The 27,062-nt window shown below is 42.0% G+C and overlaps 1 protein-coding gene across 5 annotated transcripts in view; it reads left to right on the forward strand.

Annotated features, from left to right (window-relative positions):
• The window catches only part of PAFAH1B1 (platelet activating factor acetylhydrolase 1b regulatory subunit 1), a 92,389-nt gene that overhangs the window by 23,091 nt on the left and 42,236 nt on the right, over window positions 1-27,062 (forward strand). For 3 of the 5 annotated variants that reach the window (XM_063629739.1, XM_055257985.2, XM_063629740.1), the window contains exon 2: window positions 22,939-23,160. In XM_063629739.1, the coding sequence (XP_063485809.1) occupies window positions 23,129-23,160 (32 nt within the window). In that variant the 5' untranslated portion in view covers window positions 22,939-23,128. Of the gene's footprint in view, window positions 1-17,450; window positions 17,516-21,012; window positions 21,267-22,938; window positions 23,161-27,062 lie in introns of all 5 variants that reach the window. The other 2 variants (XM_063629738.1, XM_055257986.2) reach the window with 2 other exon arrangements.

The following is a 27,062-nucleotide window of genomic DNA, read 5'->3' on the forward strand; positions in this document are numbered from 1 at the left end:
GCTTGGAGGGTACCCAGGGAGTAGAGTTCAAGCAGTATGAAGAGTGAAGAATATTCATTCTGGTAGAGTTTAGTGACAGACTAAGCTTATATTAATAAAGGTTCTATATTATAGGAGAAGAATACTGCTGCTGGAGTATGGCAGTATATAAGGTTTCTCCAGAGAAGCAAGGCCAATAGGGTATGTGTGTGTAGAGATTGACTGGTTGATTGATTTTGAGGAATTGGCTCATGCTATTGTGAAGGCTTGCAAGTTCAAAATCTGTTGGGTAGGCTGACAGGCTGGGGACCTGGGGAAGAGGTAATGTTGCATCTCAAGTCCAAACGCACTCTTTTGGCAGAATTCTATCTTCCTTGGGAAATCAGTCTTTTCTTTTTCTCTTAAGGTCTTCAACTGATAGAATAAGGCCCGCCCACATTATAAAGATAATTGACTTTACTCTGAGTCTACTGACTTAAATGTTAATCATATCTAAAGAAATATCTTCACAGCAACATCTAAACTATTGTTTGATCAAATATACTGGGCCTAGCCAAGTTGGAATGTAAAATTAACCATCACAAGACTATAATAGAAACCATCTCATAATGTACATTTGGGACGTCTGGTGAAAGGCAAAGGGCAGACCAGGCGCGGTGGCTCATGCCTGTAGTCCCAACACTTTGGGAGGCCGAGGCGGACGGATCACGAGGTCAGGAGATTGAGACCATCCTGGCTAACACGGTGAAACCCTGTCTCTACTAAAAATACAAAAAAAAATTAGGTGGACCTGGTGGCGAGCGCCTGTAGTCCCAGCTACTTGGGAGGCTGAGGCAGGAGAATGGTGTGAACCCGGGAGGTGGAGGTTGCAGTCAGCCGAGATCACACCACTGCACTCCAGCCTGGGTGACAGAACGAGACTCTGCCTCAAAAGAAAAAAAAAAACAAAACAAACAAACAAAAAAACATGATTGCTCTTAATAAGAAAAAAACGGACATCCAGATATGACTTAACGTGTGTTACTTAAATCTAAGTCTGATTGATTTAAAAGCCCCAAAACTATTTCTGCTTTATTTCTTCAGATTTAAAGCTGTGGACCAACTGTTTGCAGCACTTGCCTTTAATACTGGAGTTAGTAGATTTGAGGTCAGTAGGAACGCTTCTCAGTGAAAAAGTGGTAGCTTAATCTTTGGCTCAAGGCTAATCGTAAAATAGAAAACATTTTCATATGTAAATTTTGGATAGGTAACTTAAATCTTGCAAAATGAATGAAGTATAGTGGTTAGCTGTAACTAATAGAAAAGTGAGGAGATGGTGAAGCTATAAAAGAATTTTACAACTTTTTCAGTGAACCATACCTGAGCACAGTCCATCCCTCAGTGATTTTACCATACTGATAAACCAACCTGATCTCTTTTTTTTGTTTTTATTACCTGCTGACAGCAGATGCTAGTGAATCATAGATGGGCCTCCAAGCTGAAGCAGAATAAGAAGTAGACATGTTAAAGTCTCAGTGTTTGAGGCCAGGCATGGTGGCTCACGCCTGTAATCCTAGCACTTTGGGAGGCTGAGGCAGGCAGATCACTTGAGGTGAGGAGTTTGAGACCAACACAGACAACATGGTGAAAACCCCTGTCTCTACTAAAAATACAACATTTAGCCAGGCATGGCAGTGGGCGTCTGTAATCCCAGCTACTCTGGAGGCTGAGGCAGGAGAATTGCTTGAACCTGGGAGGTGGAGGTTGTAGGGAGGGAGTGGAGATTGCGCCACTGCACTCCTGCCTGGGCAACAGAGCAAGACTCAGTCCCCCATCAAAAAACGTCTCAGTATTGGATTAAAAACTTTCATTTAGGCCAGGTGCGGTGGCTCACGCCTGTAATCCCAGCAGTTTGGGAGGCCGAGATGGGTGGATCACGAGGTCAGGAGTTCGAGACCAGCCTGCCCAACATGGTGAAATCCTGCCTCCAGTAAAAATACCAAAAATTAGCCGGGCGTGGTGGTGGGCACCTGTAATCCCAGCTACTCGGGAGGCTGAGGCAGGAGAATCGCTTGAACCTGGGAGGCGGAGATTGCAGTGAGCCGAGATTGCGCCACTACACTCCAGCCTGAGCGACAGAGCAAGACTCTGTGTCAAACAAACAAACAAAACTTTCATTTATCATTTGTAATAGCGTGAATGGGAAAAGTCTAAATTCTCTCATATCTTCAGTTATTCGTACAGAGCACATGAATACAGAGCACATGATACTTCACGAACATAAAGTTAATCTTTTGATAAATTTTGCCATCTTTTAATCAGAAAACAATTTTAAAACTCTAGAAACTTACCTCTCTGGGTAAGAAAGGAAATACAAAGATGGATCTAAGGAAATGAAGTTACTCTCGTGGAGTATCTTGTCCTTCTATGTAATCTCATGGATTTAGCTATAGACTGGAGTCTTTTTCAGATACGTGATGCAATGATTTTATTCAGAGCAGCAGTCATATGACACTCCCACAGGAGATAATTCTTCACAATGTTAAACGAAAACAGTGTCAAAAAGTAAGCCAATTTCAGTGACTTTTCTAAGAAAGCATGTCTCAGGTTCATTGTTTTAGCTGGGGTTTTTTGTTTGCTTGTTTTGTTTTTTGTTATTTTGTTATTTTTCTTTATTTATTTTTGAGACAGGGTCTCACTGTGTCTCCCAGGCTTTTGTGCAGCGGCGTAATCACCGCAGCTCACTGTAGACTCCAACTCCTGGGCTTAGGTGATCCTCCCCACTTCAGCCTCTGGGTAGCTGGGACGTCAACCGCCACACCCAGCTAATTTAAAATAATTTTTTTTGTAGAGATGGGGTTTCACTAGCTGGGACTACAAGCATGTGCCACCATGCCTGGCTAATTAAAAAAAATTTTTTTTTGGTAGAGACTGGGTTTCACTGTGTTGCCCAGGCTGGTCTTGAACTCTTCGGCTCAAACAATCTGCCCACCTCACCCTCCCAAAGTGCTGGGATTACAGGTGTGAGCCACTGTGCCTGGCCCTTACCTGTTCTTTTTTATTTTTTGTTTTTTTCCTCTCAGGAGATGTTCCCGAATTACCTTGGGTCTTGACTTAAAAGTTCAGAACTAATTGTAATAGGTAATATATGGTACTTCTTAGTTTATAAAATTTGTTTACATTAATATCCTACCTATTCCTCACTGAATCTTTTAAGGTGAATTTCACATTTAAGTCTATTATACAATTGAGGAAACTCAGGCTTAATGAGGAAACTGGGGTTTAGGGAGACTTTGTGAACACAACTTTTTTCTTTTAATAGCAGAGTCTCCCTCTGTCACCCATGCTGGAGTACAGTGGCTTGATCGTAGCTCACTGTGACCTCAAATTCCTGGGCCCAGATATTCTCCTGCCTCAGCCTCCTGTGTAGCTAGGACCACAGGCATGCACCACTATGCTTGGCTAATTATTTTTTTTTTATTATTCTTTGTAGAGATGTGGTCTTGCTGTGTTGCCCAGGCTGATTTTGAACTCCTGGACTGAAGCAGTCCTCTGGCCCTGGCCTCTTTGTAATATGCCCCCACATATATGCCCCAGCCCCGTATTTTCATAAATGCTACTTGATAAATTCTACCTGATTTTTAGTATGTTCAAAAGAAAGTAAGTAATCTCCTATTTTGATTAAATTTTGTTCCTTGTAGCTTAGAACTTTAGATGAGATTCCCTAAGCATTTGGTGAGTTGATTGTCTAAGCCTAAAGGAAGGTAATGTTGCTTTATGCTGTATTCAGAACATTCTTGTAACTGTAACATTCACCTTAGAATGGAAATGTACAGATTGTTTATAAACATCAGATTCCTATCTAATTCTCTTTACTTTTTGTGACTTTGTTGTAACTTACCTCAGTATCTTATAATATTTTGGTTTGGTTCTTTTTTGATTATCTAAAAAATAGATTATTAGGTAGGAACATTAAGACTTAAAAAGTGAATAAACAAGTTTTATGTCTCTTTTCTGTTGGATGCCGGTTGTCTGTGCTCTTTAAGTTTTTGTCTGGTTTTAAAAAAACTTGTAGAACCAGCATAACTAAGAAAGTAGCGTGGCCGGGCGCCGTTGCTCATGCCTGTAATCCCAGCACTTTGGGAGGCCGAGGCAGGTGGATCACAAGGTCAAGAGATTGATACCATCTTGGCCAACATGGTAAAAACCCGTCTCTACTAAAAATACAAAAATTAACTGGGTGTGGTGGCGCGTGCCTGTAATCCCAGCTACTCAGGAGGCTGAGGTAGGAGAATCATTTGAACCTGGGAGGCAGAGGTTGCAGTGAGCTGAGATCACGGCATTGCACTCCAGCCTGGGTGACAAGAGCAAAACTCCGTCTCAAAAGAAAAGTTGCTTTTACTTTTCTAACTGAAATTCAGATTTTAATTCACTAAATTATAGGCAAAACGTTTTTAATTCTTTACCAGCTTTTTAAAAAAATAGGTTTTTTCCTTTAATTGTGTAAAAAACTCTAAAGATAATTGAATAAAATGGCAAAAATTGTTGAGAACAAGTATATCTGTGATGTGAATAGTCATACAGATTAATATAATATCTTGTCTCATAAATGAATTTGAAAAAATGCTATTATTTTGAAACTACCTTTTTTTTTTTTTTTTTTTTTGAAGTTCAGGGGTATATGTGCAGGTTTGTTACATAGGTTAAGCCTAGTACCCATTAATTATTTTTGCTGATTCTCTGCCTCCTACCACCCTTCACCCTCCGAAAGGCCCCAGTGTGTGTGGTTTCCCTCTATGTGTCCACATGTTCTCATTGTTTAGCTCCTGCTTATAAGTGAGAACATGTGCTATTTGGCTTTGCGATCCTATGTTAGTTTGTTAAGGATAATGGTCGCAGTTCCATCCATGTGGAACTACTATTCTAAACATCTGGTAACTTGCAGGGTGTCATGGAACCCAGCTTATCAGGAAACATTGCTTAACAGATTCTTGAAAGCAACTGGTCTGAAAAGATACTCAGTTCTTGACTGAGAATAGCTTCTGCCTTGCTTCATTGCTGCATCTGGAAAATATTTGGATTAAGATTAAGAGCCGTAATATATAATATGTTCTATTCAAGCATGATAGATAATCTGTTTTTTTTTTTTTTTGAGACAGAGTCACCCTCTGTTGCCCAGGCTGGAGTGCAGTGGCGTGATCTCAGCTCACTGCAACCTCTGCATCCTGGGCTGTGGTCCTCCCACCTCAGCCTTCTGAGTAGCTGAGACTACAGGCATGCGCCACTATGTCCAGCTAATTTTTGTGTTTTTTAGTAGAGATGGGGTGTATGTATTAGTTCGTTTTCACGTTGCTGATAAAGACATACCCGAAACTGGGAACAAAAAGAGGTTTAATTGGACTTACAGTTCCACATGGCTGGGGAGGCTTCAGAATCATGGCAGGAGGCAAAAGGCACCTATTACATTGTGGTGGCAAGAGAAAAATGAGGAAGAAGCAAAACCAGAAACACGATAATCCCATCAGATCTGGTGAGACTTCTTCAGTATCATGAGAATAGCATGGGAAAGACCAGCCTCCATGATTCAATTACCTCCTCCTGGGTCTCTCCTGCAACACGTGGGAATTCTGGGAGCTACAATGCAAGTTGAGATTTGGGTGAGGACACAGCCAAACCATATCATTCCACCCCTGGTCCCTCCATATCTCATGTCCTCACATTTCAAAACCAATCTTGCCTTCCCAACAGTCCCGCAAAGTCTTAACTCATTTCAGCATTAACCCGAAAGTCCACAGTCCAAAGTCTCATTTGAGACAAGTCAAGTCCCTTCTGCATATGAGCCTGTAAAATGAAAAGCAAGCTCGTTACTTCCTAGATACAATGGGGGTACAGGTATTGGGTAAATGCAGCCATTCCAAATGGGAGAAATTGGCTAAAACAAAGGGGTTACAGGGCCCATGCAAGTCCAGAATCCAGCGGGGCAGTCAAATTTTAAAGCTCCAAAATGATCTCCTTTGACTCCAGGTCTCACATCCAGGTCACGCTGATGCAAGAGGTGGGTTCCCATGGTCTTGGGCAGCTCTGCTCCTGTGACTTTGCGGGGTACATCCTCCTGCCTGTCTACTTTCACGGGCTGGCCTTGAGTGTCTGCAGCTTTTCCAGGCGACAGTGCAAGCTGTCGGTGGATCTACCATTCTGGGGTGTGGAAGACAGTGTCCCCCTTCTCACAGCTGGGACTCACAGTAGGGACTCGTGTGGGGGACTCTGACCCCACATTTCCCTTCAGCACTGCCTTAGCAGAGGTTCTCCATGAGGGCCCTGTCCCTGCAGCAAACTTTTGCCAGGGCATCTAGTCGTTTCCATACATCTTCTGAAATTGAGTTGGAGGTTCCCAAACCTCAGTTCTTGACTTCTGTGAACCCGCTTGCTCAACACCATGTGGAAGCTGCCAAGGCTTGGGGCGTCCACCCTCTGAAGCTACAGCCTGAGCTGTACATCGGCCCCTTTTAGCCACAGCTGGGGTGGCTGGGACAGAGGGTACCAAGTCCCTAGGCTGCACACAGCATGGGGACCCTGGGCCCAGCTCATGAAACCACTTTTTTCTCCTGGGCTTCTGGGCCTGTGATGGGAGGGGCTGCTGCCAGGAAGTTCTCTGACACGGACCGGAGACATTTTCTCCATGGTCTTGGGGATTAACATTAGGCTCCTTGCTTCTTATGCAAATTTCTGCAGCCAGCTTGAATTTCTCCCCAGAAAATGGGTTTTTCCTTTCTTTTTTTTTTTTTTTTTTTCCTGAGAGGGAGTCTCGCTCTGTCGCCAGGCTGGAGTGCAGTGGTGTGATCTCGGCTCCGCCTCCTGGCTTCACGCCATTCTCCTGCCCCAGCCTCCCGAGTAGCTGGGACTACAGGTGCCCGCCACCACGCCCAGCTAATTCTTTGTATTTTTAGTAGAGACGGGGGTTTCACCGTGTTAGCCAGGATGGTCTCGATCTCCTGACCTCATGATCTGCCCACCTCGGCCTCCCAAAGTCCTGGGATTACAGGCATGAGCCACCGCGTCTGGCCAAAAAATGGGTTTTTCTTTTCTATCGTATAGTCAGGCTGCAAATTTTCCAAACTTTCATGGTCTACTTCCCTTTTTTTTTTTTTTTAAGATGGCGTCTTGGTCTGTCGCCCAGGCTGGACTGCAGTGGTGCGATCTCTCCTCACTGAAACCTCCACCTCTTGGGTTGAAGTTATTCCCCTGCCTCAGCCTCCAGGTAGCTGGGATCCCAGCCACAGTAGCTGGGATTAGCCACCACTCCTGGCTAATTTTTGTGTTTTTAGTAGAGATGGAGTTTCACCATGTTGGCCAGGCTGGACTCGAAACTGCTTGACTTCAAATGATCCGCCCACCTTGGCGTCCCAAAATGCTAGGATTACAGGTGTGAGCCACTGCCCCTGGCCGCTTTGCTTCCCTTTTAAAACGAAATACTTTTAAAACACCCAGGTCACCTTTTGGATGCTTTACTGCTTAGAAATTTCTTTTGCCAGATACCCTAAATCATCTTTCTCACATTCAAGTTCCACAAATCTCTAGGGCAGGGGCAAAATGCTGCCAGTCTCTTTGTTAAAACATAACAAGAGTCACCTTTGCACCAGTTCTCAACGAGCTCCTCATTTCCATCTGAGACCACCTCAGCCTGGACCTTATTGTTCATATCACTATCAGCATTTTTGTAAAAGTCATTCAACAAGTCTCTAGGAGATTCTAAACTTTCCCAGGTTTTCCTGTCTTCTGAGCCCTCCAGACTGTTCCAAACTCTGCCTGTTACCCACTTCCCAAGTCACTTCCACATTTCCAGGTATCTTTTCAGCAATTCCCTGTTCTACTGGTACCAATTTACTGTGTATTAGTTCGTTTTCATGCTGCTGATACAGACATACCCGAAACTGGGAACAAGAAAAGGTTTAATTGGACTTGTAGCTCCACATGGCTGGGGAGGCGTCAGAATCATGATAGGAAGTGAAAGGCACTTCTTACATGTCAGGGGCAAGAGAAAAATGAGGAAGAAGCAAAAATGGAAACCCCTGATAAACCTTTCAGATCTCATGAGACTTATTATCGCAACAATAGCACGGGAAAGACCGACCCGTGATTCAGTTACCTCCCACTGGGTCCCTCCCGCAACACATGGGAATTCTGGGAGATACAATTCAAGTTGAGATTTCTGTGGGGACACAGCCAAACCGTATCACCTGGTTTCTCCGTGTTGCCCAGGCTGGTCTTGAACTCCTGGGCTCAAGTGATCTGCCTGCCTCGGCCCATCAAAATGTTGGAATTACAGGCTTGAGCCACCGTGCCTGGCCTCTGCTGACCTTTTAAATAAAGCTTTGGCAAGTGACAATTTGAGGTTAGGAACCATTGATAATTGATGACTTACTGCATAAGTCTTTATTTCTTCCTTCTACATCTAATAAATCCGATGATTTCCATTTTCATGTCATTGCGCCTCTACTGTTGACATATAATTATTTATGTCTTCCCTCACACACATCCTTTATTTTCTGTATTTTCCCATTTCATAAACTTCTAGTTGTCAGGGACCAATGTAAAAAATAGATTTTTTTTTTTTTTTTTTGAGACGGAGTCTTGCTCTGTCGCCCAGGCTGGAGTGCAGTGGCGCAGTCTCGGCTCACTGCAAGCTCCGCCTCCCGGGTTCACGCCATTCTCCTGCCTCAGCCTCTCCAAGTAGCTGGGACTACAGGCGCCCGCAACCGCGCCCGGCTTATTTTTTTTTTATACATTTAGTAGAGACAGGGTTTCACCATGGTCTCGATCTCCTGACCTCGTGATCCGCCCGCCTCGGCCTCGCAAAGTGCTGGGATTACAAGCGTGAGCCACCGCGCCCGGCCTTTTTTTTTTTTTTTGAGATGGAGTCTTGCTCTGTCACCCAGGGTGGAGTGCAGAGGTGCGATCTTGGCTCACCAGAACCTCCGTCTCCCGAGTTCAAGTGATTCTGCCTCAGCTTCCTGAGTAGCTGGGATTACAGGCATGCGCCACCATGCCAGGCTAATTTTTTTTGTATTTTTAGTAGAGACGGGGTTTTACTATGTTGGCCAGGCTGGTCTTGAACTCCTGACTGCAGGTAATCTGCCCGCCTCGGCCTCCCAAAGTGCTGGGCAGGCGTGAGCCACCACGCCCAGCCAAGAACAGATTATTAATGATTATTTTGTAAAGGTTGTTTTGATTAAGTGTGAAACTTGTTTAACACATTTGGAAACATAAAATGGGAATAATTTAATAAATGATCACCATCTTGTTTTATAAAAGTATTTTAATGCTCTCTTGTTTCCTTTCAATTTTTTTTTTTTAACTCTTCCACTTTCTCTTTTTGTGATGGGGTGCTTACCCTAGCAATAAACACATTGTTGTCTTAGGTGCTGCATTGGATAGCAGATACATGGATATAATATTGGAATAGAGAATGCTTAAGAATTCTGCATTCCAAAAGCATACTAAAGTCTGTTTCTAGTGCTTAAGCAACAGTGTCCTTGATCTCTAAGAAAGTCTGGATATTGACATGCAAATGAAAAAATCAGACTCTTCTTTGAATTATGTTTGTCATATATACAAGTAGCTTAAGAGAGAATATTGGAATACTGCCAAAATACATTTCAAAAATACTAAATCTTCTTATTCATTATTTTGACTTTGGAAAGATTTGTGAACCCCCTGAAAATACATGTAATATTTTGTTGATTTTCATATGTGCTTCTTTGAGAGGAAAGATCTTAGCTTTCATTATATTCTTAAAGGAGTCCAGTAACCTCAAAAAAGGTTAAGAACTTCTATACCAGGTAGTATGAAAATATTACCTGATTCATTTGTACTGTTAATGTAGTTTGTTCATTGCAAAATATTAGTTCTAAACTCTTCCTTTAAAAATGTTCACTCCAGGCCAGGCACGGTAGCTCACGCCTGTAATCCCAGCACTTTGGGAGGCCGAGGCGGGTGGATCATGAGGTCAGGTGATCGAGACCATCCTGGCTAACACGGTGAAACCCCATCTCCACTAAAAATACAAAAAATTCTCTGGGCATGGTGGCGGGCGCCTGTAGTCCCAGCTACTCCGGAGGCTGAGGCAGGAGAATGGTGTGAGCCTGGGAGGTGGAGCTTGCAGTGAGCAGAGATTGTGCCACTGCACTCCAGCCTCGGCGACACAGCGAGACTCCGTCTCAAAAAAAAAAAAAAAAGTTCACTCCATTTAAGAACCATTTATTAGAGGCTGGGCATGGTGGCTCATGCCTGTAACCTCAGCACTTTGGGTGGCCGAGGTGACAGAATCGCTTGAGCCAGGAATTAAATACCAGCCTAGGCGACATAGCGAGACCCCGTCTCTAGCGGGGGTTGGGGGTAAGAAGAAAAAATTAGCTAGGCTAAGGTGGGAGGATCTCTTGAGCCTAGGAGTTAGAGGCTGCAGTGAGCTATGATTGATCATGCCATTGCTCTCCAGCCTGAGTGACAGAGTGAGGACCCTGTCTCAAGAAAAACAGAAAAACATTAATAAAAGCTGGGCGTGGTGGCTCATGCCTGTAATCCCAGCACTTTGGGAGGCCAAGGCAGGCGGATCACTTGAGGTCAGGAGTTGGAAACCAGCCTGACCAACATGATGAAACCCCATCTCTACTAAAAATAAAAATAAAAAAAATTAGCTGGGCGTGGTAGTATGCACCTGTAATCCCAGCTACTCGGGAGGCTGAGGCAAAACAATCGCTTGAACCCGGGATGCAGAGATTGCAGTGAGCCGAGACCACACCACTGCACTCCAGCCTGGGCATCAAGTGAGACTCAGTCTCAAAAAAAAAAAAAAAAAAAAAAAAAAAAAAAAAAAAAAAAAAAAAAAAAAATCTGTTTTCATGTGGTATTTTGTAATTATGTGTTAAAACATTAAAAGGCAACTGCAAAGGTAAAATTGTATTCTTAAAATAAGTATGATAGCTCAATCATATACTTGTGCTTTCTGATAGCAAAAATACATGTTAAAGGTTGGAAAGGTTAAAGTTAGAAAATTCACAGGATGAAATAATCTGAGTTAAAGGGTGCCTTAGATGTTATCTACTATGTAGAAAATTTAGATTAATTACTCGGGTTATAGAGTTGATGACAAACTTGAACCAGTATCACCTTTCTTTTTTTTTTTTTTTCCCCGAGGCGGAGTCTTGGTCTGTCGCCCAGAACTGGAGTGCAGTGGCGCAATCTCGGCTCACTGCAACCTCTGACTCCCTGGTTCAAGCAATTCAACTGCCTCAGCCTCCCGAGTAGCTGGGATTACATGCATGCACCACCATGCCTGGCTAATTTTTGTATTTTTAGTAGAGATAGGGTTTCACCATATTGGCCAGGCTGATCTTGAACTCCGGATCTCGTGAGCCACCCCGCCTGGGTGCAATTTTTTATATGTTTGTTGGCCATTTGTATATCTTCTTTTGAGAATTGTCTATTCATGTCCTTAGCCAACTTTTTGATGGGATTGTTTGTTTTTTCTTACTGATTTGTTTGAGTTCATTGTAGATTCTGGATATCAATCCTTTGTCAGATGTATAGATTGTAAAGATTTTCTCCCACCCTGTGGGTTGTTGGTTTACTCTGCTGAGTGTTCTTTTTGCCATCCAAAAGCTCTTCAGTTTAATTAGGTCCCAGCTATTTATCTTTGTTTTTATTGCGTTTGCTTTTGGGTTCTTGGTCATGAGATCCTTGCCTAAGCCAATTTCTAGAAGGGTTTTTCCAGTGTTACCTTCTAGAGTTTTTAGTTTCAGGTCTTAGGTTTAAGTCCTTAATTCATCCTGAGTTGATTTTTGTATAAGGTGAGAGATGAGGATCCAATTTCATTTTCCTGTACGTGGCTAGCCAGTTATCCCAGCACTATTTATTGAAAAGGGTGCCCTTTTCCTACTTTATGTGTTTGTTTGCTTTGTTGAAGATCAGTTGGCTATAAGTATTTGGGTTTATTTCTGGGTTCTCTATTCTGTTCCATTGGTCTATGTGCCTGTTTTTATACCAGTGCCATGCTATTTTGGTGACTATGGCCTTATAGTATAGTTTGGAATCAGACAGCGTGATGCCTCCAGATTTGTTCTTTTTGCTTAGTCTTACTTTGGCTATGTGGTCTCTTTTTTGGTTCCACATAAATTTTAGAATAATTTTTTTGTAATTCTATGAAGAATGATGGTATTTTGATGGGGATTGTGTTGAATTTGTAGATTGCTTTTGGCAGTATGGTCATTTTCACAATATTCTACCCATCCATGAGCATGGGATGTGTTTCCATTTGTTTGTGTCATCTCTGATTTCTTTTGGCAACGTTTTATAGTTTTCCTTGTAGATGTCTTTCAACTCCTTGGTTAAGTATATTCCTAAGTATTTTATTTGTGGCTATTGTAAAAAGGGTTGAGTTCTTGATTTGATGCTCTGCTTAGTGCTCTTGGTGTATAGAAGAGCTACTGATTTATGTACATCAATCCTGAATCCAGAAACTTTGCCAAAATCTTTTATCAGTTCTAGGAGCTATCTGGAGGAGTCTTTAGGGTTTTCAAGGTAAACGATCATATCGTCAGCAAACAGTGACAATTTGACTTCCTCTTTACTGACTTGGATGCCCTTTATTTCTTTCTCTTGTCTGATTGCTCTGGCTAGGACTTCCAGTACTATGTTGAAGAGGAGTGGTGAGAGTGGGCATCCTTGTCTTGTTCCAGTTCTCAGAGGAAATGCTTTCAACTTTTCCCCATTCAGTATTATGTTGGCTGTGGGTTTGTCATAGTTGGCTTTTATTATGTTCAGGTATTTCCCTTGTATGCTGATTTTGCAGAGAGTTTTAATTACAAAGGGATGCTGGATATTGTTGAATGCTTTTTCTACATCTATTGAGATGATCATGTGGTTTTTGTTTTTAATTCTGTATGTGTTGTATCACATTTATTGACCTGCATATGTTAAACCATCCCTGCATCCCTAGTATGAAACCTACTTGATCATGGTGGATCAACGTATCTTTTTGATATGTTGTTGGATTTGGTTAGCTAGTATTTTGTTAAGGATTTTAGCATCTATGTTCATCAAGGATATTGGTCTGTAGTTTTCTTTTTTGGTTGTTTGGTTGTAGTTTCCTTTCCTTTCCTGGTTTTGGTATTAGGGTGATGCTCGCTTCATAAAATGAATTAGGGAGGGTTCCGTCTTTCTGTGTCTTGTGGAATAGTATCAAAAGAATTGGTACCAACTCTTCTTTGGATGTCTGGTAGAATTCTGCTGTGAATCCGTCTGGTCCTGGACCTTTTTTTGTTGGTAATTTCTTAATTACTGTTTCAATCTCACTGCTTGTTACTGGTCCGTTCAGCGTATCTAATTCTTCCTGATTTATGTGAGGAGGGTTGTATTTTTCCAAGAATTTATCCATCTCTTCTAGGTTTTCTCATTTCTGTGTGTAAAGGTGTTCACAGTAGCCTTGAATGATCTTTTGTATTTCTGTGGTGTCAGTTGTAATATCTCCTGTTTAGTTTCTTAGTGAGGTTATTTGGATTTTCTCTCTGCTTTCCTTGGTTAATCTTGCTAATGATCTATCAATTTCATTTTATCTTTTCAAAGAACCAGCTTGTTTCATTTATCTTTTTTACTGTGTTTGTTTGTTTGTTTGTTTCAATTTCATTTAGTTCTGCCCTGATCTTGGTTATTTATTTTCTTCTGCTAGGTTTGGGTTTGGTTCGTTTCTGTTTCTCTAGTTCCTTGAGGTGTGACCTTAGATTGTCTGTCTGTGCTCTTTGAGACTTTTTGATGTAGGCGTTTAGGGCTATGAACTTTCCTCTTAGCACTGCCTTTGCTGTATCCCAGAGGTTTTGATAGGTTGTGTCATTATTGTCATTTAGTTCAAAGAATTTTTAAATTTCCATCTTGATTTCATTTTTGACCCAGTGCTCATTCAGGAACAGGTTATTTAATTTCCATGTATTTGCACGATTTTGAAGGTTCCTTTTGGAGTTTATTTTCAGTTTTATTCCATTGTGGTCTGAGAGAGTGCTTGATATAATTTCAATTTTCTTAAATTGATGCTCGTTTTGTGGTCTGCCTTGGAGAAAGTTCCATGCGCTGTTGAATAGAATGTGTATTCTGTGGTTATTGGATGAAATGTTCTGTGTATATCTGTTAAGTCCGTTTGTTCCAGGGTATAGTTTTAATCCATTGTTCCTTTGTTGACTTTCTGTCATGATGACCTGTCTAGTGCTGTCAGTGGAGTATTGAAGTCCCCCACTATTATTGTGTTGCTGTCTGTCTCATTTCTTAGGTCTATTAGGAATTGTTTTATAAATTTGGGCACTCCAGTGTTAGGTGCATGTATGTTTAGGATTGTGGTATTTTCCTGTTGGACAAGGCCTTTTACTATTATATAACGTCCCTCTTTGTCTCTTTTAACTGCTGTTGCTTTAAAATTTGTTTTGTCTGATATGAGAATAGCTGCCCCTGCTTGCTTTTGGTGTCCATTTGCATGAAATGCCCTTTTCCACCCCTTTACTTTAAATTTATGTGAGTCCTTATGCTTTAGGTGAGTCTCTGAGGGCTGCAGATGGTTGGTGAGTTCTTATTCAGTCTGCAGTTCTGCATCTTTTAAGTGGAGTATTTAGCCCATTTACATTCAGTGTTAGTATTGAAATGTGAGGTACCGCGGCATTCATCATGCTCTTTGTTGCCTGTGTACTTTGGGTTTTTTTTTTGTTTGTTTTTTGCTTTTGCTTTCTAACTTGAATTTTTGTTTTGTAGGTCCTATGTGATTTATGATTTAAAGAGGTTCTGTTTTGATGTGTTTCAAGGATTTGTTTCAAGATTTAGAGCTCCGTTTAGCAGTTCTTGTAATGGTGGCTTGGTAATGGTGAATTCTCTCAGCATTTGTTTGTCTGAAAATGACTGTAGCTTTCCTTCATACACGATGCTTAGTTTCACTGGATATAAAATTCTTGGCTGGTAATTGTTTTGTTTGAGGAGGCTGAAGATAAGGCCCTAATCCCTTCTAGCTTGTAGGGTTTCTGCTGAGAAATCTGCTGTTAATCTGATAGGTTTCCTTTATAGGTTACCTGTTGCTTCTGTCGCACAGCTCTTAAGACTCTCTCCATCGTCTTAACTTTGGATAACCTGATGACAGTGTGCCTAGTGAAGATCTTTTTGCAGTGACTTTCCCAGGTGTTCTTTGTGCTTCTTATATTTGAATGTCTAGGTCTCTAGCACGGCCAGGGGAGTTTCCTCAGTTATTCTCCCAAATATGTTTTCCACGCTTTTAGAATTCTCTTCTTCCTCAGGAACACTGATTATTCTTAGGTTTGGTCATTTAACATAATCCCAGACTTCTTGGAGGCTTTGTTCATATTTTCTTATTCTTTTTTCTTTGTCTTTGTTGGGTTGGGTTACTGTCTTCAAGCTGGTAATTGAAAATAGACATGATTTAAATATCTAGCAATAAAAGATTGTTAAAAATAGTACATCCACATGATCAAATATCATGCAGTCATTAAAAATTATGACAAGGCCGGGCGCGGTGGCCCACGCCTGCAATCCCAGCACTTTGGGAGGCTGAGGCAGTGGATCACCTCAGGTCATGAGTTTGAGACCAGCCTGACCAACATGGTGAAACCTTGTCTCTACTAAAAATACAAAAATTAGCCAGGCGTGGTGGCATGTGCTTGTAATCCCAGCTACTCGGGAGGCAGAGGCTGCAGTGAGCCGAGGTTGGACCACTGTACTTCAGCCTGGGCGACAGAGCAAGATGCTCTGTCTCAAAAAAAAAAAAAAAAAGAAAAGAAAAGAAAGAAAAAAGAAAGAAAGGAAACTTGGCTCAGGCTGTCTGCCTCCCAGCGGCGAAAGAAAAGGGCTTTAGTTCTTCTCTAGCCTGTGAAGTCTGCATGCCGGATTCTCACCCTCCCCTGAGTTCTGGCCAGGAGGCTTCCCACCCCATTCAAATGGTTACAAAATTTAGCTAGAGAATTCCTTCTCCGTGTGGGGTTTTACCCCCTCCTGCTCTGGCCACCCTCCCTGTGGTGCCAGGCAAGAATGGGCTGCTTGGGGATCCAGTGAGCTCCCGGGGCCTTTTTGCTGCATCCTCTACCCCTGCATTTTGCGTGGCTCTCTAAGTTAAAGTCTGAAACTTCAACCGCAAACAGACCTTCAGCTTCTCCAGTGGGGGTGTGTGCTCAGGAGAGGAGGGTCTTCCTTTCTCACTTCTGCAATTGGGGCACTCACAGTATTTGGGGTGTCTCCTGGGTCCTGCAGGAGCAGTCCGCTTCCTTCAGAGGGTCTGTGGATCCTCTTTGGATTGCTAGTTTGTTCTTGCAGTGGATCTGGAGCTAAAATTCACAGTGCAAGCCTCTGCATGCTGCTCTGTCCGAAGCTGCAATCTAGTCCTGCCTCCCATCTGCCATGATCCTTTAATTCCTCTCCTTCTGATTTTTTAAAAAATATTTTATTATGGAAAACGTCAGACCCTTACACAGAGTTAGAGAATAGTGTGATGAACCCGTATGTACCCATTACCCAGCCTCAACAGTTAGCAATTCAAAGCCTGTCTTGTTTCATGTATCTCTCTCATTCACTGTCATTACCCAAGTCACAGACATGATATTATTTTACTTTGATTTGATGTAGCTTTTTCATTGTTTATTTTCTTTTTGTAGAGATGGGGGTCTTGCTGTGTTGCTCAGGCTGGTCTTGAACTCCTGGCCTCAAGCAGTCCTCCTGCCTTGGCCTCCCGAAGTCTTGGGATTTCAGGAGTGAGCCTCCACACTCAGCCTCATTGTGTATTTCTGAAAGACTTTTAAAAATAACCACAATACTGTTAACACTTCTAAAAAAATTCAGTTATTTAGTATTACCAGATGTCCAGCCAGTGTTCAAATTTCCCCAAGTTTGTTCATTGGCTTATTTTACAATTTGTCCAAATATAGATTTAAATTAAGTCTATAAATTGCAATTGGTTGATATGTCACCTGTCTCACTTAATCCATAGGTTTCCCTTTCTATCTCTTTTTTCTTCCCTTGGTATTTATTGAAGAAACTGGGTCATTTGTTCTATAGGACTTTTCACAGTCTGGATTTTGTTGATTGTACCCTCATGGTGTTCTCTCACATACAGTTGGCCCTCTGTATCTGCGGGTTCTGCATCTGTGAATTCAATCCCAGATCGAAAATATTAGAAAAAAAATACGTCTGTACTGAATTATATACAGACTTTTATTCTTGTCATTCTCTTAATAACACATTATAACAACTATTTACATAATATTTACATTGTATTGAGTATTATATGTAATCCATTATATTATAGGGGTAGATATGCGTAGGTTATATGTAAATACTACACCATTTTTCATCAGGGATTTGAGCAACCTCGGATACCAAAATTCTGGAGGTCCTAGAACCATTGCCCCATGGATACTGAGGTGTACACTGTATTCATCTGCCCTCTATACTTCTTGCAGATTGATAGTTGGAGCCAGAGGCTTGATTCAAGTTTGATTTTCATGGCAAGAATACTTCATAGATGGTAATTGTTATTCCATCACTACACCAATATAAACTATAGTTTTATAGATACATAACTATAATCATACCCATGATCTGGTTGTCTTTTTGTTGTTTTACTAGGCTTTTGGTTAATTATTTCTTCATTTCTCCTGTGGTCTTTTTCTCCACCATCAAGATTTCTTTTTTTCTTTTACTTTTACTTTTTTTTTTTTTTGGAGCTGGAGTTTCGCTCTGTTGCCAGGGCTGGAGTGCAGTGATGCAATCTCAGCTCACTGCAACCTCCGCCTCCCGGGTTCCAGCACTTCTCCTCCCTCAGCCTCCCAGGTAGCTGGGATTACAGGTGCCTGCTACCACGACCAGCTAATTTTTGTGTTTTTAGTAGAGATGGGGTTTTGCCATGTTGGTCAGGCTGGTCTTGAACTCCTGACCTCAGGTAATCCACCTGCCTCAGCCTCCCAAAGTGCTGGGATTACAGGTGTGAGCCACGGCGCCCAGCCAGGATTTCTCTCTCTTTTTTTTTTTTTTTTTGTTTATAAGGCGTCATACCTAGACTATCAAGATTTAAGTATCTAATTTGGCTGGGGGAAGAAAGAGAAAAACTGCTTTTCAATATTTTCATCTACTTTTAAAATATTTGTTTATGGTACCATCTCTGCTTCATCTCTTTCCTCATTTAAATATTATTTTTGCCATGTGAAACCATTTTACTGAAACCATTCTCATCAAGGTTATCAATGAGCTCCTTGCTGAATACAACAGACCCATCCAACCTTTGCTTGATAGTTGGACAGCTTTGGATATTGTTGATTGCTTCCTTGAAATACTCTCTTGGCTTTTGAGACATACTCTCTCCTCTTTCTCTTTTACCTGTTGAACTGTTACTTTGAGCTTCACTGTAGGCTCTTTTAAATATAGGTGTTGCTCTGCACAGTCTCCATGGGTAATCTTATCCACTGCTGTGGTTTCAGAAAACATTTCTAAATAAAAAGTACCAAACTTTTTTTTTTTTTTTTTTTTTTTTGATAGGTTGGTTCCCTTCAGAACTAACTTGTTTGTTACAGTTTGGTACTGGAAATTTCACAGGCCTCTTAGAATCAACATACGTAAAATGGAGTTAATCATACTTTCCTCATCCCCTCACACATTCTAGTTTCCTGTTCAATTTAGTTTAGTTTTTTTGTTTGTTTGTTTTTTGAGATGGAGTCTCACTCTGTTGCCCACCCTGGAGTGCAATGGCTCGATTTCGGCTCAACTGCAACCTCCACCTCCCAGGTTCCAGCTGTTCTCCTGCCTCAGCCTCTCAAGTAGCTGGATTACAGGCGCTCGCCACCATGCCCAGCTAATTTTTTGTCTTTTTAGTAGAGACGGGGTTTTGCCATGTTGGCCAGGCTGGTCTTGAACTCTTGACCTCAGGTGATCACCCACCTTGGCCTCCCAAAGTCCTGAGATTACAGGCATGAGCCACCGCGCCCAGTCTCAACTTAATTGTAAGCCAGAAATCACTTGACTTCTTGACTGACTTTCTCCCTTTCTGGCTGTCCACATTGAGTCACTAGTCCTGTAAGATTTACCCAGTAAACAACTTAAACGCATCTCATTCTCTTTATTTACTCCTGTTGTCCTAATGTAGATCTCTGTCATCTGTCACCTTCATTACTGCAAGTTTCCTTTCTGGTCTATTCTTCACTATGTAAGTGAGAGTGATTTTTTTTTTCTAAAATCTTATCTAATGGCTCCCTATTGGCCCTGGGATAAATTATAAAGACCTGAGTTTATTCTGTGGCCTGTTTGCTTGCCTAGCTTCGTCCCGAAGTCATCACCCGCAGGTGGCAATACTTGTTACATTATTCAAGCTGTTTTAATTGCCTTCTTGGCTGACGCTTCCAGTAGACTGTAACTTCTTGAATGTAAAGACCAAGTCCAGCCGGGTGTGGTGGCTCACGCCTGTAATCCAAACACTTTGGGAGACCAAGGCTGGTGGATCACTTGAAGTCAGGAGTTTGAGACCAGCCTGGCCAACATGGTGAAACCCCGTCTTTACTAAAAATACAAAAAGTAGCCAGGCATGGTGGTGGGTGCCTGTAATCCCAGCTACTCAGGAGGCTGAGGCAGGAGAATCACTTGAAGCTGGGAGGCGGAGGTTGCAGTGAGCTGAGATTGTGCCAATGCCCTCCTGGGCAACAAGAGTGAAACTCTGTCTCAAAAAAAAAAAGACCAAGTCCTTTTCCCCATTAAACATGGTATTTAAGACAATACCTAGCACATAATATAAATTAAGTGTTCTTTATATATTTGTTGAATGAATAAATTTGTTCAGTATACCAGTATATTTAATGATTTGTGTATGTGTTTTATCATTATTAGATAATCCTACTGTGCCAGTACTGTCATCATTCTTTTATTTTTATTTCTTAAGAGACAGAGTTTCTCTCTGGTGCCCAGCCTGGAGTACAGTGCCACAATCATGGTTCACTGCAGCCTTGACCTCCTGGGCTCAAGCAACCCTCCTGCCTCTGCCTCCTGAGTAGCTGGGACTGACTATAGGTTTGTGCCACCATGCCCGGCCAGTTTTTTTTTACTTGTAGAGGCAAGGTCTCGCTGTGTTTCCCAGGCTGGTCTCAAACTCCTGGGCTCAAGCAATTCTCCCACCTCAGCCTCCCAAAGTGTTGGGATTACAGGCATGAGCCACCATGCTCGATACTGTCATTATTCTTGTACATTGATTTGCTTTTTTGGCTAGCAGAGATCTGTTTATAATTAAATTGGACTCCGTAATGTACATAATATAGTGGGGGTTTTTTTCTGATTAAAGCAGGGTTTTTTGCCATACCTCATTTTCACTCTATATAATTGAGCCAGGCATGGTGGCTCACGCTTGTAATCCTAGGACTTTGGGAGGCCGAGCCAGGAGGATTGCTTGAGTTCAGAAATTTGAGACCAGCCTGGGCAACGTGGCAAAACCTTGTCTCTACAAAAATAGAAAAATACAAAAAAAAAAAGAAAAATTAGCTGGGGCTGGTGGCACATGCCTGTAGTCTTAGCTACTCAAGAGGCTGAGGTGGGGGGATACCTTAGCCCAGCTGGTTGAGGCTGCAATGAACCTTGATTATGCTGCCACTGTATGCCAGCCTGGACAACAAAATAAGACCCCATCTCAAAAAAGAAACAGTATGAAGAAAAGTGAGACTTGAATAATTGGGAGTTGTTAAGTACCAAAGAAGTATGGTTTACTGGCCTGTCTGTGTTTGGTTCCAGTTCCACTATTGCTTACTGATTCTAATCATATTTCTCAATTTAGATGGAGTGATAGTGATGGCTTTCAGCTATCATTTGCAGTTAGCTGGGCTCCAGGTCAGAAGAACCATTAAGGATTATAAAATAAATTCCTGCTTATATTTACTAGAATTGTTCTTCAGATAAGGATCTCTAATGAAATAGCAGTTGTCATAGCGAGCACCTGAGCTGTCACTTTTTCACTCAGGGCTCATGTTCGTTTTTCGTTTGTTTGTTTTTGAGATGGAGTCTCCCTCTGTTGCCCAGGCTGGAGTACAGTGGCACGATGTCGGCTCACTGCAACCTCTGTCTCCCAGGTTCAAGTGATTTCTCGCAAATTTTTGTATTTTTGGTAGAGACGGGATTTCACTGTGTTGGCCAGGCTGGTCGCAAACTCCTGACCTCAAGTGGTCCGCCCGCCTCAGCCTCCCAAAGTGCTAGGATTACAGACATGAGCCACCATGCCTGGCCTCAGGGCTCATATTTGAAACCCAAAGGTATGCGTTTTTTTTTTCCTTTAAAAGAAATTGGGTCTCGCTTTGTCACCTAGGCTGGAGTGCAGTGGCATGATCGTAGCTTATCATAACCTTGAACTCTTGGGTGGCAAGCATTCCTCCTGCCTTAGCTTCTCAAGTAAGCATGCACCATCACACCTACTTAATTTTTAAAATTTTCTGTAGAGATGGGGTCTCCTATGTTTCCCAGGCTGGTCTTGAACTCCTGGGCTCAAGTGATCCTCCTGCCTTAACCTCCCAAAGTACTGGGATTACATGTGTGAGCCACCACACCCCGCCTCTCATTTTTCTTTCTTCACTGGCTTATTCATTACTGTATTCCCAGTGCCTGGAGCAGTGACTGGAATTGCATTTGAAAGGTACTCAGGAAATGGTCCTTAACTCTTCTGTCCATGATAGGTTTCTAGATTGGTTGTCCCACAGGGTCTTCATTACATGTTAATTTCTTTTTCTTTTTTTTTTTTTTGAGACGGAGTCTTGCTCTCTCACCCAGGCTGGAGTGCAGTGGCGCAATCTCGGCTCACTGCAAGCTCCACCTCCCAGGTTCACGCCATTCTCCTGCCTCAGCCTCTCCGAGTAGCTGGGACTACAGGCGCCCGCCACCACGCGTGGCCAATTTTTTGTATTTTTAGTAGAGATGGGGTTTCACCATGGTCTCGATCTCCTGACCTCGTGATCCACCCGCCTCGGCCTCCCAAAGTGCTGGGATTACAAGCGTGAGCCACCGCGCCCGGCCATTACATGTTAATTTCATATCATTTGGAGGATGATTTTTTTACTGCCTTGAATTGCCTCTTCCAATCAAATTTTATATATACCAGTAGCCTCTATTTTAAATAACACCATCTCAAATACATTTCTTAAATTAGGTACATTGGTTAAGAAAGCATAAGATTCCAGCACTTTGGGAGACTGAGGCAGGAGGATCCCATGAATACAGGAGTTTGAGATCAGCAATGTAGGGAGACATGTCTCTACAAAAAAAAATTTGAGAATTAGCTGGACATGGTAGTGTGTGCCTGTAGTCCTAGCTGCTTGGGAAGCTGAGGTGGGAGGATCACTTAAGCCCAGAGGGGGAAGGCTGCAGTAAGCTGTGATCATGCCACCGCACTCCAACCTGTGTGAGAACCTGTCTCCAAAAAAACAATAAAAAGCGTAAGATTGCTAAGCAGTGTATGTTATAAATACCAGCCATTCTAAGGTTATTGGTGACTAACACTCAACCTTGAAGGTTACTTCAGTTATAGTTGGCACTGTTCGGCTTGTGCAGTTCATGAAACCCTTATCTGTTTTACCTTTTATACCTTTTTTGTAAATTTGAAATTTTACTTTTTGTCTCTAAGAGAGAATTACATTCTTTTAGAGTTACATGTTAATATTTGAAATCAAATGTATCTGGCAGGTTAACATGATTAGGAGTGGGTAGATGTATGTTAAATTTAAAAGTAATGCTGTTTTGGGTCATTGAATTATTTAAAAGACATAAAACAGTATGGTTTTTGACATTAGTTGACTTTCACTATAAGTGGAAAATCATCTAATATTTATACTAACATCACAATAAAATTTATCTTTGAAAATGAGTACTATAACTAATAATTTAGAAATAAATTTTAAGTGAAATAATCTTTTTTGTTCTTCTCTTTCTCCTTAGGTGGAATGAATCTTACTTGTTGAATATCTTCTGGTTACTAGTTGAATTCATTTGTGAAAGAATCATTTTCCCCTGTGTGGAAGACACTTAGTGGCATATTTAAATTATAAGTCCACGGATCAAAAAGCTTTTTGATTTCCCAAAGGAGGGACATACCACTATATCAGATAAGCTTGACATTACAGCCAAGATGGTGCTGTCCCAGAGACAACGAGATGAACTGTAAGTTTCTTTGTTTTGTGCTTTAAAAAACATCTCCCTGAGAGAGAAAGTAGTAAACTAAAATACAGCTTTGGGAGGTCTCTTCTAAGATTAAAACTATTTTTACCAGTGTTCCAATATTGGTTTAGGCAGTTTGGTCTGATTTTAAAACAGTCTTATTATGATATAGCATTATTTTTAAAATTTATGTATTTTTTCTGAGAAGGAGTTTTTCGCTCTTGTCACCCAGGCTGGAGTGCAATGGCGCCATCTCAGCTCACTTCAACCTCCGCTTCACGGGTTCAAGCTATTCTCCTGCCTCAGCCTCCCAAGTAGCTGGGATTACAGGCACCTGCTACCATGCCCAGCTAATTTTTGTATTTTTAGTAGAGATGGGGTTTCACCATGTTGTCCAGGCTGGTCTCGAACTCCTGACCTCAAGTGATCCACTCACCTCGGCCTCCCAAAGTGCTGGGATTACAGGCATGAGCCACTTTGCCCGGCTATGATAGATGGGGTTTCACCATGTTGTCCAGGCTGGTCTCGAACTCCTGACCTCAAGTGATCCACTCACCTCGGCCTCCCAAAGTGCTGGGATTACAGGCATGAGCCACTTTGCCCGGCTATGATATAGCATTATTCACCCTTGTGATTTGATTGTATGTAAGTTTAATGCAAAACAGACAAGTCAGTTGGGATAAGTTTTACCCTAAGCTTGTCCATTTTTTTTTTTTGAGATGGAGTCTCGTTCTGTCACCCAGGCTGGAGTGCAGTGGCGCAGTCTCGGCTCACTGCAAGCTCTGCCTCCTGGGTTCATGCCATTCTCCTGCCTCAGCCTCCCGAGTAGCTGGGACTACAGGTGCCCATCACCACGCCCGGCTAATTTTTGTATTTTTAGTAGAGACGGGGTTTCACCGTGTTAGCCAGGATAGTCTCGATCTCCTGACCTCGTGATCCACCCACCTCGGCCTCCCAAAGTGCTGGGATTACAGGCGTGAGCCACTGCGCCTGGCCCCTAAGCTTATCTTTTAAAATATTATATTCAATTGCTTCAAAGCTCTTCTAAACCTCTTTTTGGTCTGGAATTTATGCCTTAGAAAAATGAAAGCTGTTTTGTTCTTGTTATCACTGATGCCTTTCCTTTGCCTTGTTGTGTTTCTTTTATCTTCCAATGGCCATTACAGAATTTGAAGAATTTGAACTTTATGAGGTAGCTAATAAAATAATTAATGCAGATGCTTTAATGAGAGAGGTGTGAAATGGTTTGACCCCCTCTCTTTTAGAGTATTTTATAGCATTCCATTTTTATAGGTGAAGAACATAGGGGGATTTTCCACTCCCCCTGCTTCACCTGACTAGCCTTAAAAACAAAAAAACAAAATGGGAAAATGTAGTTTTATGTTCTACCTTTTTTTTTTTTTTTTTTTTGAGACGGAGTCTTGCTCTTTCACCCAGGCTGGAGTGCAGTGGCGTGATCTCGGCTCACTGCAGGCTCCGCCCCCCAGGGTTCACGCCATTCTCCTGCCTCAGCCTCCCTTGTAGCTGGGACTACAGGCGCCTGCCACCTCGCCCGGCCAATTTTTTGTATTTTTAGTAGAGACGGGGTTTCACCGTGTTAGCCAGGATGGTCTCGATCTCCTGACCTTGTGATCCGCCCGCCTCGGCCTCCCAAAGTGCTGGGATTACAGGCGTGAGCCACCGCGCCCGGCTTTTTTTTTTTTTTTTTTGAGATGGAGTCTTGCTCTGTTGCCCAGGCTGGAGTGCAGTGGTGCGATCTCGGCTCACTGCAACCTCCACCTCCAGGGTTCAACCAATTCTCCTGCCTCAGCCTCCCAAGTAGCTGGGATTACAGGCATCTGCCACCACACCCAGCTAATTTTTATATTTTTAGTAGAGACAGGGTTTCACCATCTTTGCCAGGCTGGTCTCTAACTCCTGACCTCATGATCCACCTGCTTTGGCATCCCGAAGTGCTGGGATTACAGGCATGAGTATGTTCTACATTTTTACAATTTAAAAAAAAATTTCTGTGGCGTTTCAACAATTTTTATTTGGAAGTAATTTCAAATTTATGAAGTTGCAAGATTAACACAAAGCATACTAATGTTTTTTGAAATATACCCATTCTTAACATTTTGTACCATTTGCTTTATCATTTGCACTCTGTGTATTGGGGGTGTGTGTGTGCAGTACGCAATAGGTTTTTCTTAAGCCATTTGAGAGTAAGTTGCATATATCAAAGAAATACCTTTTCCCACAAATAAACTTAAGTAGTTCCTAAAAATAAGGATATTCTATAAAACCACAGTATAGCTAGCAGTTTTATTAAATTTAACCTTCCATATTCCAGTTTTGTCAGTTGATTCCATAATGTCCTTTGTAGCACTTTGTTACTGTCGTACATCATCCCGTCCAGGATCAGGTATTTCATTTAGCCCTCATGTGTCTTCAGTCACATTTAATCTGGAACAGTTCCTCAGCTTTTCTTTGTCTTTGTCTTTTTTTTTTTTTTTTGATCTTAATGTTTTTGAGGAATAGTCTTTGTTTTAAAATAGAGTATTTCTCATATTGTCCTTTTTTTTTTTTTTTTTTTTTTTTGAGACGGAGCCTCGCACTGTCACCCGGGCTGGAGTGCAATGGTGTGATCTCAGCTCACTGCAACCTCTGCTTCCTGGGTTCACACTATTCTCCTGCCTCAGCCTCCTGAGTAGCTGGAATTACAGGCACAAACCACCACACCCGGCTTATTTTTTGTATTTTTAGTAGAGGCGGGGTTTCACTGTATTGGCCAGACTGGTCTCAAACTCCTGACCTGGTGATCCGTCCACCTTGGCCTCCGAAAATGCTCATATTGTACTTTTCTAGTGTTTCCTCATGATTAGATTCAGGTTATGCATTCTTGGCCAGAATACTACATAACTAGTTTGTATTCTTCTTAAGAGAGTTGCATTTAGAGAGACATAATGGTCATCTGCCCCTCAATTTTCATCCTCAACCAAGATGATTGATTTTTCCACTGTGTAGTTACTATTATTTTCTTTACCACAAATAAGTGGGAAGTACTTTAAGACCATGCAGACATTCATGTTTTCCACCAGTATTTCCCTCCTGGATTTGAGGTCTATTAATTCTCGCCTGAACCATCTATACTACAGTGGTTATAGAGTGATGGTTTACACCACCACTCATTCCACACTACAGGCAGCACTCATCATTTTGATGTAAGCAAGGGACTTTCTTTTTCTTCTTTTTATTTACTTTTTTCTTTTTTTTGTTTTTGTTTTTTTTGGGAGATGGAGTCTCACTCTATTACCCAGGCTGGAGTGTACAGAGTGCAGTGCTGCGATTTTGGCTCACTCCAACCTCTGCCTCCCGGGTTCAAACGATTCTCCTGCCTCAGCCTCCCAAGTAGCTGAGATTACAGGCACCTGCCACCACGCCCAGCTAATTTTTGTATTTTTAGTAGAGACAGGGTTTCACCATGTTGGCCAGGCTGGTCTTGAACTCCTGACCTCAGGTGATGCGCCCACCTTGGCCTCCCAAAGTGCTGGAATTACAGATGTGAGCCACCACACCTGGCTGTCTTTTCATTATTGATGTGAACTCATGAGTTCTTATATTTTCCATAGTTTATCATTCATTACTATTCTCTGTGTTTTCATACTTGAATTGTCCCAAATTTGGCCCATGAGAGCCCCCTCAGTTGATGCTTTGTATGCTCCTATCATTTTGGGGGATTACTTCCTTACTTTCTAGAATAACAAGATGTTCCAGGTTTACTATGTACCTATCCTGCCTTAATTCTAGAATCAGCTCTTTCTCCAACAAGCTTTGGTTCTTCTTAGTGGCCCGTGATATGTATTATGGGCATTATTACTGGGATGTCTTTGCTTCTGGGCCCTTTAAGTAGACAGAGGTAGAAA

This window comes from Symphalangus syndactylus, chromosome 20 (genome assembly GCF_028878055.3).
Source record: "Symphalangus syndactylus isolate Jambi chromosome 20, NHGRI_mSymSyn1-v2.1_pri, whole genome shotgun sequence".
Lineage (NCBI taxonomy): Eukaryota > Metazoa > Chordata > Mammalia > Primates > Hylobatidae > Symphalangus > Symphalangus syndactylus.